The sequence below is a fragment of the Syngnathus scovelli genome, chromosome 19, assembly GCF_024217435.2.
Source record: "Syngnathus scovelli strain Florida chromosome 19, RoL_Ssco_1.2, whole genome shotgun sequence".
Lineage (NCBI taxonomy): Eukaryota > Metazoa > Chordata > Actinopteri > Syngnathiformes > Syngnathidae > Syngnathus > Syngnathus scovelli.
In genome coordinates this window covers 7,651,998-7,665,481 of record NC_090865.1, presented here as the reverse complement: position 1 = coordinate 7,665,481, position 13,484 = coordinate 7,651,998, and the positions used below count along the sequence as shown (strand labels likewise).

Genomic DNA, 13,484 nt, shown 5'->3' with positions numbered 1-13,484 from the left:
TTCCATTGCGTGACCACGAGTGCACTGTGCTGAAAAAAAAAAAAATCATATATTCAATTAATCGTCTCTGACTTTCATCACATTATAGTCAAGTACAAAAAAATATTGCTTCATGCAACATTTAGAATTTTAATCATGCCCTCCGTGTGTCTCCCAGGTTTTGAAGGAAATCCCAGCAAGAGTGGAGAGCAAGGGGAGCTTATGGGGGGGGGTCGCTGTTGAGCGATGGCATCCTGTCACCTGGCTTCATAGCTATTCTATTTATAAATAGAGATTTGATAGCGCAACCTGAAATGGCCTGCCTGTGCATGATTAATGAGCAGATGCTGCGTCGGGGAGGCCACCACCGTGCTCTCCAGCTGTTCTCTCCCAGAGAGAAAGCCAATGAGAAAAGAACTGGAAATTTACCGCAGATCAAGAATGTTCGAGTGCACGGCTTGTGGCGTTATTCGAGTGAACGGTGCCAAATGTGTTGAAGTTAAGCTGGGCTCCAACACACAAATTGGTGTTAAGGCTCAGCTAGGCCAGGAAAGCTAAAGGTACCAATATTGTAACTATCTTTCCCACTTTAACTTCAAATTATTATTTTAACCTAGCTTCTTTTTAAGAACATTTGTCATGTTTTGCATATGCTTGCTCCTCTTTAAAAACAAAGACATTGGTGTGCTGTCTAACTCTGCATTCGTGAACGCGTTCCGACGCCGCGTGCATGAATTAAAGCTGACTCTGCTTTTTTTTCGGCTGCTTCCCCGGACTCCCGTGCCGTCGTGACGCATTAGCCGCGCTACGTGATGTCGGTAAAAAGGCGTCCCCGCATCTTCCTGCACTGCCTCGGCGGTCCCGCGGGCGGGCTGCACTTCAGAAAGCAGCAGATTACCTCTGGGCAACAACTCTGCTTGTCAGAACACCTCTTTGCCATGCTAATTGCTTTTTTTTTTTTTTTTTTTAATTTATTTTTGCATTAGGAGCATTCCGTTAGCATTTCGATCATTGTTAGCATTGTTCAACAATTGTTAGCATCGCTGCTAACAAGCTTTTACAGGTAGTAAAGCACATTGCTGACTTTTTGAGATTTTTGAGGGATTTAAATTTAAACATTTCCAGCTGAGGACTTTCCTATACAAGCCACGTTAGTGTTTGATTAGTGCGTTCAAAGACCCGACTCGGCGTGTATGCAGTTTGCTTAGTTTCTTAATGACGCCGCCGTAAATGTCAAGATTATTACTGGCAAAGTATTATACGCGGCTAATGTGTGCGTTACTACAGCCTGCACATCACTGCGTGTGTGTGTAGGTTGAAAGAGGAAGACGATAGCGCCAGCGGTTACTTTCAATTATGTCCTTATTCATATTTAATGTTGTTTATTAGCGCTAAAAGGTCAGCGCCGGTGTGTGTTTGTGCGCTGACGCGTCCTGCTGCCAGCAGGGTGTCCAAGGGGTGGTGGCAGCCCGCGCCATGTCTTTCAAAATTCGCTGCCCCAGGACTCCCTGCCGCCGCCCCCCGCCGCCACCCTTTCCTGTTAACCTATCGAGTTGTAAATATCTCATAATACCATCCGTCCCGGCCCCATATCCAGCCCCCCCTCCTTGCAACTTGCTTGGATGAGGATTCCAACCACCAAATAAAGTTTAGGCCTCAATGCCTAACAGTAGTATGACAAACAGCATGTAGCCATAAAAAGCAGGCTTAAAGAGGATGTCTTGTTTAGTAATCTTTGGCAAAAACTAAAATAAGCTCAAATACTAATTATTTTCATTCGTCTTTCAAATTTACATCTTCAAACAAAACTCAGTGTTAGTAATTAGTGTCAGCAGTGGAATTGCACCCAACAAAATAAGGAAGCAGAACACAATATTGAGTTGCAAATTGCACAAAATAATCTACTAAATAGCATGACTGTGAACCCAAGACCCACAATGGATTTTTTTAGCCGTTGAATAACATTTGTTTTCTTCATGTCCACGCCGTGCACAATGTCTTATCTTTCTCTGTAAATGTTTCCCATTTCCTCCTGGGCTTGTATGCGTGCAATTTACATACAAATTTGAACTCCAAATGACATTATAAACATGCAAAGTGTCCACAAGCGTGTGATGAATGCTTTAAAAGAGATTTTCACTGACTAGTGACTGGCTCTGCTTATCCAGCCTGAAAAAGACTGGTGGGGAAAAAAGAGAACTTGTCTGAGTTATTTTGGATTGTCACACTGACCCAATGTCATCTTACCCCGTCCAGTGGTTGAAAGGAAATCCGCAAAGAAGGCGGAGCGCTCCGAGCGCTTGGACTGCCGGACTCCATTACGAGCCATTAAGCAACGCGACGGCCTGCTTGGAAAAGACCAAAGCTGGCGCGATCGATTAAGAGCAGTTTAACTGTCTGACACAGCCACACGCTAAGATGAGAAACATCAACTCCCCCTCACACACATGCAGAGAGAGTTAGGAAGTAGAAAAGACATCATTACTACAAAGTGCTTTGCAAACCGCTGGTTATCATCACTGGATTGCCTCATCATGGGCCAACACTCACCAAATTTGGCATGTGCTTGAATTTTGGTACTGTCTGCATATTTTAGAGATCCCAAACAAGTCGCCTTTAAAAAAAAATCAAAAAAAAAATCCCTGCATTCGAAAAAAAAGCTTATCTCCGCTTGCAGTTTAATTATGCTTGCTATTGTCAGCTAGTTGTCAAACATACCCAGGGATCAAAAGGTCAAACTGGTGTGTTGACAGCATGTCCAAAATGACAAGACTCTAACGACTATATAATGACAAAAATATTTGTCACGTGCTGGCGCCACCTGCGACAGGACCACGCCCCCCTGTCAGTGGAATCGCTGTAACCTGCCACGGGCTCATGGACAGCGCTATATCAGCGCCGCCAGCGCAGACCCGAGTGTCAGTCTGTCCCGTGATGCTTTGCTCATCTGTCCCTGAGAAACTGACCTTACAATTCGAAAATCCGCAGAACTGCCTGCCAGATCGCCGCTCCAGCGCCAGCTATTTCCATCATCCCCTTCCACAATAAAGTCTCTGTCGCTACGCACTTGGCTGTACTGTCTGATCTCTTACAGTACAGGCTGAACAACGCTATGCAGCCAGCGAACAACGAGACGGCATTGAGCCGACTGGAACGAGCCGAGACCGCCATCAGCAGCCTGTCCGCCGACATCCAGAATCTGATCGAGGTTGGTCAACAACAACAGCTACAGCACCAGGAGATGGCCCAAGCCCTCCAGTGACTGTCGGTGGCTGCGTCCCCGGCTGTCATGGCACCCCCGCACCGCCCGTCTGCCGAGGCCAGGAGGCTCGTGGACGTCCCGGAGCCCCGCCTTGGCAACATCGAGAAGTTTAACGGAGATCCCAAGCACGTGAGGGCATACTAACTGCCGTATAATGTTCAGCCTCCAGCCCGTCACGTTTGCGTCGGAATCTGCCAAGGTCGGGTTCGTCCTAACCCACCTCACGGGCGAGGCGCGGCTGTGGGGTCTGGCCGAATACGAAAGGATGGCCCCAGCTTGCGATTCATTCGACGCCTTCGCGGAGGAATTGCTCTGCCTGTTCGACCTGGGCTCCGCCGCCGAAGACGCCGCCGAGGAACTGGCGACGCTGCGTCAAGGTAGTCAATCGGTCGCGGAGTACGCACTTAAGTTCCAGACGTTGGCCGGCAGCAGCGGATGGAACACGCCGGCGCTCGTTAGCACATTCCTCAACGGCCTCGCTGAGTACATGAAAGACGAACTAGTTTCTTACGATCGCCCGCGAACCCTGAAGGGCACGATGGACTTGGCAGCCCGAGTAGACCGCGATCGGGAGAGGAGGTCCCCACGGAACCCGCGTGGTCACCTTCCTCCGTCTGCTGGGGACCCGCCAACCGCACCACCCGCCGAGCCCATGGATCTGGGAGGGGCCCGGGTTCCCTCGGAGGAGCACCGTCGACGCCTCTCACTGGGCTTGTGTTTTTACTGTAGGGAGGGGGGTCATCGGGTGGCGGGGTGCCCGTTAAAAGGCCGGAGCTCACGCGGCGTCAGGGGATCCGCGTGAGCTTGACCAGCACCGGCTCTCCCAGTCCCAGCACGCTCACGCTACAGGCACGTGTCCAGCTTGCGGCGGGCGACCAGAATGTGGCAGCCTTGGTGGATTCCGGGGTGGAGGGGAACATCATGGACATTAACCTGGCACGTCAGTGGGGAGTCGGCTTCCTCCCTCTGAGCCCGTCCATTCCCGCACGTGCCATTGATGGCCGTCTGATTGGCGAGGTGGCTTTCGTGACGGAACCAGTTAAGTTACTGCTCTCCGGCAATCACCACGAGACCATCCATTTTTTTCTTCTTTCCCTTCCAGGACAGCAGCTCATACTGGGGCACCCTTGGTTGCGGCAGCACAACCCGGTGCCGGACTGGGAAGTGGGGGTTGTTCGGCAGTGGAGTGAACCCTGCCATTGGCTGTGCCTGAAGGCGGCCACCAGCCCACTCGGCAGAGCCCCGCCCAGGTACAGCCCCGACATTTCCAATGTCCCAGCATTTTATTACGAACTCAAAGAGGTTTTTAGTAAAGCCAGGGCCACTTCTCTTCCTCCACACCGGTCCTACGATTGCGCCATCGATCTGTTGCCCGGCACCTTCCCTCCCAAGGGACGCGTCTCCTCCCTGTCCGCTCCTGAGCGCCGGGCTATGGAGGAATACATCCGGGAGTCCCTGGCGGCCGGTATCATACGGCTGTCCTCTTCACCGGGGTTTTTCTTCGTGAAGAAGAAGGAGGGCACGCTCCGCCCGTGTGTCGACTACCGGGGAATAAACGAGATCACTGTAAAGAACCGATACCCTCTGCCTCTTCTTTCTTCCGCCTTCGAGAGCCTTCAGGGTGCCACCATCTTCACAAAGCTGGATCTTCGCAACGCCTGCCACCTGATCCGCATCCAGGAGGGAGACGAGTGGAAGACGGCTTTCAACAACCCGAGCAGACACTACGAGTACTTGGTGGTTCCGTTTGGGCTCACCAATGCCCCAGCGGTTTTCCAGTCCTTGATAAATGACGTGTTATGAGACATGATGGACAAATTCGTGTTCGTTTATTTGGACGACATCCTCATCTTCTCCCACTCGCTACCTGAGCACATCAAGCATGTTCGGGCGGTGCTGCGCCGCCTCCTGGAGAATTCGCTCTACGTGAAGGCAGAGAAGAGCGAATTCCACGCCTCCTCTGTCAAATTCCTCGGCTACGTGGTGCGTGGGGGATCCATCGAAATGGACCCTGGGAAGGTGCAAGCGGTCACGTCATGGCCTGTTCCCGAAACACGCAAGCGGCTGCAACAGTTCTTAGGATTCACGAACTTTTATCGCCGTTTTATCCGTGGATACAGCATGGTGGCCGCGCCCCTCACCGCCCTTACCAACCCCGCCTCCCCGTACAAATGGACGGAACGGGCAGAACAGGCATTTCAGGAGCTTAAGAGGAGGTTCACATCCGCTCCCATCCTCCGAGTTCCCGATCCCAACAGACAGTTCGTGGTCGAGGTGAACGCCTCGAACGTGGGTGTCGGGGCGGTGTTGTCTCAACGTAGCCGCCAAGACGATCGTCTCTACCCGTGCGCCTTCTTTTCTCGCCGTTTGTCAGCCTCAGAACGGAACTATGACATCGGTAATCGGGAGCTCCTCGCTGTCAAGTTGGCCTTGGAGGAGTGGCGGCATTGGCTCGAGGGCGCCACCACCCCGTTCATTATCTGGACCGACTTGGAGTATCTGAGATCGGCCAAGAGACTGAACGCGAGACAAGCACGTAGGGCTCTGTTCTTTGACCGGTTTGACTTCTCTCTTTCCTACAGACCGGGTTCCCGTAACGCGAAGGCAGACGCCCTATCGCGTTTGTTTCCTGGTGGGGAGGAGGGACAGGGTCCGCCTTCCACTATCCTCCCGAGCTCGGTTCGGGTGGCGGCTCTTTCATGGGAGATTGAACGCCAAGTGAAAGCCGCATCACGCGATCAACCCGGCCCCAGCAACTGCCCGGAGGGTCGCCTGTTCGTCCCTGAAGGCCTGCGGTCGTCCGTCCTGCAATGGGCGCACAACTCACGCCTGGCCTGTCATCCCGGAGCTGCACACACGAGGTACGTGGTTGCACAGCGTTTCTGGTGGCCCACCTGGCAAGTGGACACCAGCGATTACGTCAGAACCTGCTCAATTTGTAACCGCTGTAAGACGTCTACTCGTCCTCCGGTCGGGCTGCTTCAACCCTTGCCGGTTCCCCAGTGTCCCTGGTCTCACCTGTCAATCGACTTTGTCACGGGCCTCCCCCCCCCTCGGAGGGAAACACGGTGGTCCTCACGGTGGTGGACCGTTTCAGCAAGATGACGCATTTCATCCCTCTGCCTAAGCTCCCATCTGCGAAGCAAACTGCGTCCATCATGGTGCGGGAGGTGTTTCGTCACCCCGGTCTCCCACAAGACATCGTGTCAGACCGAGGTCCACAATTCGCTTCCACCTTCTGGGCGGAGTTCGGCCGACTCCTTGGCGCCACGGCCAGCCTCTCCTCGGGGTTTCACCCTCAGTCCAATGGTCAAGCGGAGCGCCTGAACCAGGAACTGGGCAGGTCTCTCCAATGCAGCGCGGGTGGGTCCAACAGCTTCCCTGGGTAGAGTATGCTCACAATTCCCTCCCCAGCTCGGCCACGGGACTTTCACCTTTCCACTGCGTCTTCGGGTACCAGCCACCCTTGTTCGCCCACCAGGAGCGTGGTGCGGCGTACCCGTTGGCCCAGGCTTGTGTCGGCCATTGTCATCGTGCCTGGGCGAGGGCCCGGATCACTCTTCTCCGCTCTGTTTCAGGCTACGCCCGCCAGGCGAACAAGCGCCAGACGCCGGCTCCGGAGAACAGACTGGGGCAGCGTGTGTGGCTCTCGACGCGGGATTTGCCGCTGCGAGCGGGATCCCGCAAACTGGCGCCCCGCTTTGTTGGACCGTTCGCTATTCAGAAGGTGATTGGCCCATCCGCAGTCCGTCTTCTTCTTCCAGAGTCCATGAAGGTTCACCCCACGTTCCACGTGTCCCGTGTGCGGCCCATCCATGAGAGCGTGTTGGCGCCGGCGCCCGTTCCGCCGCCCCAGCTCGTCGGTGGGGGTCCAGCTTACGCTGTCCGCTCCTTGCTCCAATCGTGGCGGCGCGGTCGTGGCCTCCAATACCTCATGGATTGGGAGGGTTATGACGACGCGCACCGCTCCTGGGTTCCGAGCCGCTGGATACTCGACTGTTCACTCATCACGGAGTTCCATCGCTGTCATCCGGACCAACCGGGTCCTCGGCGCGGGCGCCCGAGGAGTGACGAGGGGACCAGGGGTGAGGGTCAGGGGAGGTCTTGTCCGCCGGTACCGGGGTCTTCTGCTCCCGCGTCCGTCGATCCTGCGTCTGGCGGTGTGCTGACCCCCCCCACCTGGTCACCCGGGGGATTGCCTTCCTTTTTTTTTTGTTTTTTGGTTCCTTGTGGGGGGGTTCTGTCATGTGCTGGCGCCACCTGCGACAGAACCACGCCCCCCTGTCAGTGGAATCGCCCTAACCTGCCACGGGATCATGGACAGCGCTATATCAGCGCCACCAGCGCAGACCCGAGTGTCAGTCTGTCCCGTGATGCTTCGCTCATCTGTCACTGAGAAACTGACTTTACAATTCGAAAATCCGCAGAACTGCTTGTCCACCCCAGCCAGATCGCCGCTCCAGCGCCAGCTATTCCCATCATACCCTTCCACAATAAAGTCTCTGTCGCTACGCACTTGGCTGTACTGTCTGATCCCTTACAATATTATGAGAATTGCCTACACGTCCAGCTCAGGCAAAACAAAAGCCAGCAGCATCAGCATCAGTGGCAAGCTGCGAGACGAAGTGGAGGGGCTAATCATCTCGCAGCCCTGCAGCAGCACACAGAGCAGCTGGATAAATACGTGCTAAGCAAACAGCCAGGCATTCAACAAAGAGCTATACATCTCATTTGTGCAATTAAAATAAAAACAACTTGGCAGCCACGTCAAAGTGTTTGCATTTGACAAATATTTCTTGCCATTTGTATTCTCCAGTGCTGCTCTGATGATGTTAGTGCAGTTTCTGTTATAAAGCAGACAAACGTAGCCATGTATTTAAAAAAAGAAGAAAAAAAAAGACTTTAATGCTCGATAAAACAACTTGGTAGTTGCTTGGTGTCTTGTTGGTAGGATTCAGGGAGGTGGGTGCAGTACAGCCAGATTTTGTAGGGCTCAATCACAACTGCCACCACTGACCAATAAAAAGCCAAGAAAACACATCATAAAGTAAATAGAGATGACTCTTTTGCCAGTAATCCTTCCTGATATATCGTCACGTCCAATGTCGGATGCAGTAAAAATCTCCACAAAGAAACAATTTGAATCTATGAATGAAAGAAATTTATGTTTTTTCGTGTAATCTTTTCTCCTGCGAGGTGTCTTGTTGGCCATAATTGCGGGCAGAAGGAGATTCGTGGCGTAAATGTGACATTGGCATTAAGCCGCTGCCTCTTGAATTATGCTATCTGCTGGCGGCAGCGGCTTTTCGCCTTATCTTATCGCCGGCCAATAACCTTTTGCGGTGCTCGACACAGATGGAGCATTTTTCCATTCGGCTGGGAAAGGGGGTGCCGATGTATCGCTGGCTTTGAGCACATGCTCGAATGTAAGGAGTACACTGTAAAGAGTGGGGGGGGGGAGGGGGTCAATGCTATGTGGTCGTTAGCTTAGAATGCTAACATTATAAATGCTAATTTAAGGCCTAAAAGCTTGGTTTGGTCAGCTGCATCAAATCTCTCACAAATGAATTCCAGGCTCAGCAATATATTTGCATAGTCTGTAAAATAATCCTATGCTTTTGTTAGCGGTAAATGCTAATCAAGTAAAGTCAGATTTATTTAGATGTATTTATATTTATTTGTATACTACAAATGGCGCACTGGGTAGCACGTCCGCCTCACAGTTAGGAGGGTGCGGGTTCGATTCCACCTCCGGCCCTCCCTGTGTGGAGTTTGCATGTTCTCCCCGGGCCCGCGTGGGTTTTCTCCGGGCGCTCCGGTTTCCTCCCACATTCCAAAAACATGCTTGGTAGGCCGATTGAAGACTCCAAATTGTCCCTAGGTGTGAGTGTGAGTGCGAATGGTTGTCTGTCTCTGTGTGCCCTGCGATTGGCTGGCAACCGGTTCAGGGTGTCCCCCGCCTACTGCCTGATGACGGCTGGGATAGGCTCCAGCACGCCCGCGACCCCCGTGGGGACTAAGCGGTTCAGAAAATGGATGGATGGATGGATGGATGGATGGATGGATGGATGGATGGATGGATGGATGGATGGATGGATGGATGGATGGATGGATGGATGGATGGATGGATGGATGGATGGATGGATGGATGGATGGATGGATGGATACTACTAAAATAGGAGGTGATGTGGCTGTCTGATTTAAATCACTGCAAAAAATGTAGATGCGCAGCTGTTTTCTCAAAGGGAAGCATCCATCCATCCTCTGAGATGTATTATCTGACAAATAGTCTGAGGTTTAAAAGCAACTAATTACAACTAAAAGTCTAATGCTATGCTGTTATGTTGTTTTCGTTCAATATGCTTACATTATGCTAGTGAAGTCATTCCACCACAATTTTGTTAGTGTGGATAGCTAAGTTTATAAAAATGAGACATCTTAAGCGTACCAATGCCGCTCCTTGATTGTACTCAACTCTGTTAGCATGTCGTAATAGACGATGTCAGGACAATCTTCAAAACAGACTGCGAGTAATGGTGGCATTAGAAATTAGCTAGTACCTGCACCAGGTTCCATCCCTCCAAGGACTCCGCAATGATAGAGGTGACGGAGGGGCAGACGCCGCCAAAGATCATCAGGCGTTTGGGTCCGTAGCAGATGGCGTCAAAGAAGGCCCGCAGGCCCTTGGCGTTGTCACACTGCAGACCACAAAAAAAGAAAAAAGAAAATGAAGTCTGCTTTATTTACTTTGTTCAGTTGAAGAGCCTAATACTTGCCACTATCAAACACTTTAAAAAAAAAATGTTTTTCTTATGCCTTTTCACCACAAATGTTTAGAATGTATGATTGGGCTCAGAGAGCTTTTTCCAAGAAACACTGCCACAGCATCAACTCTCCGCCGATGTTACGTTGCCATGGCAACGGCTGAAATGAGCCGAGGCAATGTGTAACAAAGTTTACATGCCTATTATGGGTATTAATAACCATGAAGCACCCTTGTATAGATCAATAGTTTCCAACTTGGACCAGTGGAAGTGATATTAGGTTTAGCTCATGGGAGCCAAGGATGTTATTACTAAAGGGAAGCTGCAGAAGAAAAGAGAGTTTGTGTAAATACCGTATTTTTTGGACTATAAGTCACGTTTTTTTTTTCATAGTTTGGGTGGGGGAGCGACATACTCTGAAGTTCAAGTTCAAGTTCAAGTTTACTTTATTGTCAAAAATCCTATGTAACAGGGTTACCACAGAAGTTTGAAATTGCGTTTGACCAGTCTCCAATGTGCAGTTTAGCTAAAAACATTTAAATAAGACATTGACATAAATCTCTTTCTTTCTCACACACACATACACACAACACACACACACACACAAGCGACTTATATGTGAAATTATTCACACATTTTTACTTGATCATTAACACATTACTTACTAGTATAGTTGATCACTTCACATGTTATTGGGGGGGGGGGGGGAGCGATCCACGGCGCTTGCTTGGAGCACACACACATATGTTGAGCTCTTGTTTTGTGAAATAAAGAGCCGGTTACCATACCCACGTCTTGCCTGGTACTTTGGTAACGCTACAGTATAGTTATATAGGTAGATCTGTGGAATAATTGGAGCCGCAACTGACGACGAGTTTTACGTCAGTGGTGCATGGCGTTCCGGAGTCAACAGCTGTTTTTTTTGTTGTTGTTTTTTTAAGTGACACAGAGGACGAAGATTTCTATGGATTTAATGCTTTGGAGTGACACGGATGGTTCGATAAAATTGTTGTTTATATTATAGTTTGATATATAGTTTATATATACTAGTTGTATGGGCCTGAGGAATAAGTTGAACTGCAACTGATGTCAGCGGCGCACCGCACACACTTCCGGGGTTAGAAGCGCCGGTGTTTACACAAAGGACAAAGATTCCAATGGATTTAATGATTTGGAGTGACACGGATGGTTCGATAAAATTGTTGTTTATATTATTGTTATTTAATATATAGTTTATAGTATCTAGTTATATGGGCCTGTCGAATAATTTGAACTGCAACTGACGACGAGTCCGACGTCAGCGGCAAGCCGCATGCGCGGCGTTGTTTACACAAAGGACGAAGAATTCGATTAATTTAATGATTTGAAGTGACACAGATGGTTTGATAAACGTGTTCTTTATGTTATAGTTATTTGAATCACTGTTAATGTTACGTCAGGCCCGTTCTCAGCTCCTCGTTTGTGTTCATGTCACGTTAGCATACCGTATTGTTTAGCCTGTTGTTGCTGGTTTATGTCTGTTCTTGATGTTGGATTTTGTCAAATAAATTTCCCCCAAAATGCGACTTAAACTCCGGTGCGACTTATGTTTTTTTCCTCTTTATTGTGCATTATATGGCTGATGTGACTTGTACTCCGGAGTAACTTTTAGTCTGAAAAATACGGTATGTTTATATTGAACAAATAGATAATAAATATTCTCAGTGAACATCCAACATTTGTTGTAAAGACAGCCTGTGTATCCTGGATGCAAAAAAATTTTTCGTAGGATATTTCTGGTATTATACATTTCTCTGCCAATCATGAAGCCAGTACGTCATACATATCATGAGGCAACACCCCTCGGAGCAAGGTTTCTCACATACGTAATACTGTGAATTTACCTCGGCACCATGGCCCTGTTAATTGTATGGATTCAATCATGGACACAACGATTCCATGGACTTATAACACGTGTGCATCAAATGCCAAAAAATCGCTATTCATTCATGCACTGCAGGTTGTTTACGTGGGATATTTACCTTCAATCGTGAGAATTCGTACAAAGACCTTTAATCACACTCGCACCAGCGCCATTGTTGTGCTAACGAATGGATGACGTAGCGCAGGGGTGCCCAATACGTCGATCGCGATCGACCGGTCGATCGCCTAGCCACTACTGGTCGATCGCGTGACATTAAAATGTTTTTGTTTTTTTTTCACACTTGACGCGTGCGCAAACGGCGCTAACACTAACGCTCGCGAGTTCCCTCCAATTGTCCCTGTTTTTTCTCTTAAATTTAAGAAAGGGTATAAAAAGGGCAAATTTAAAAAAAGTATCACTTTCATAGGGAATGGCAGGACTTTTTTTTTCACGTTGAGATATATATATATATATATATATATATATATATATATATATATATATATATATATATATATATATATATTTCCATGTGTGATCATTTGGACTTCCGAAAATTACGTCAGCTATATATATATATAAAATAATTTTTTTAGTGGGTAGATCTTTGTGACTTGGTCATTTCAAAAGTAGCTCGCGAGCTGAAAATGTTTGGGCACCCCTGACGTAGCGGGTTCTGGCGCCAACGATATGCATGACGTGGCGGGTTCTGGGTTTATGATTGGGTGAGAAGTGTACATAATGGCAGAAGTATCCTACGCGAAAAAAATCGCATCTCGGATGTGTGGAAGATAGCGGGCTAAATTAGCCACGAAGGAAAGCTCGAGCTAAATGTTTAAAGAGAGTAACTGAGTTTTAACAAAGTAGTTCAAACACACAGCGTTCAAACTTGTCAGAACACTAACTGATAATAGAAAGTCTTTCCTTTCACGTTTTTACTCTCAAAATACCTCTTTAACCCAGCCGACAAATACGTGCGCACTGGTTTACGTGGCGTCTGGAAAAGAACGAGATTAATCAGACGGCGAGCGTTTGCTGAAGCAAAGCTAACGATGGTGTCCCTCATTGGGTAACACCTAGTATGCTGTGCCGTGATTGGCTAATGCCACCAACAATTCTTATTATTTTTCCCTTATTGTTAGAAGACTATTTTAATAATGCTCCGCTTCTCATCAGCATAATGTATTTCCTATCCTTTAAACGAAATACGCATCTATTTTACATTTCATTTATATTTCCTCTGTCATTGCTTAACGCCTCACTTGTACGCTGTGCCCTGATTGGCGAATGGCACGGATATCGTACAATTTGTTCTTATTACTACAAGACATATATATATATATATATATATATATATATATATATATATATATATATATATATATATATATATATATATATATATATATATATATATATATATATATATATATATATATATAATTTTTTTTAATTGATCATTGCTTCATCCCATAACATGGGATACAGAGAAGAAAAAGAAGGGAAGGAGGAGGAGGAAGTCTACTGATAGCGACACAATCTCACTAGTTTTGTTGTGATACACACACTCGCTAAT

At 48.5% G+C, this 13,484-nt stretch overlaps 1 protein-coding gene across 2 annotated transcripts in view; it reads right to left on the bottom strand.

The window, feature by feature from the left end:
- gabbr2 (gamma-aminobutyric acid (GABA) B receptor, 2) overlaps positions 1-13,484 on the bottom strand; it is a 55,526-nt gene that overhangs the window by 29,246 nt on the left and 12,796 nt on the right. The window contains exons 1-2 of one of the 2 annotated variants that reach the window (XM_049751744.2): positions 12,859-13,186; positions 9,802-9,939 (exon numbers count right to left, since the gene is read on the bottom strand). In XM_049751744.2, the coding sequence (XP_049607701.1) occupies positions 9,802-9,876 (75 nt within the window). In that variant the 5' untranslated portion in view covers positions 9,877-9,939; positions 12,859-13,186. Of the gene's footprint in view, positions 1-9,801; positions 9,940-12,858; positions 13,187-13,484 lie in introns of those variants that run through there. The other variant, XM_049751743.2, reaches the window with a different exon arrangement.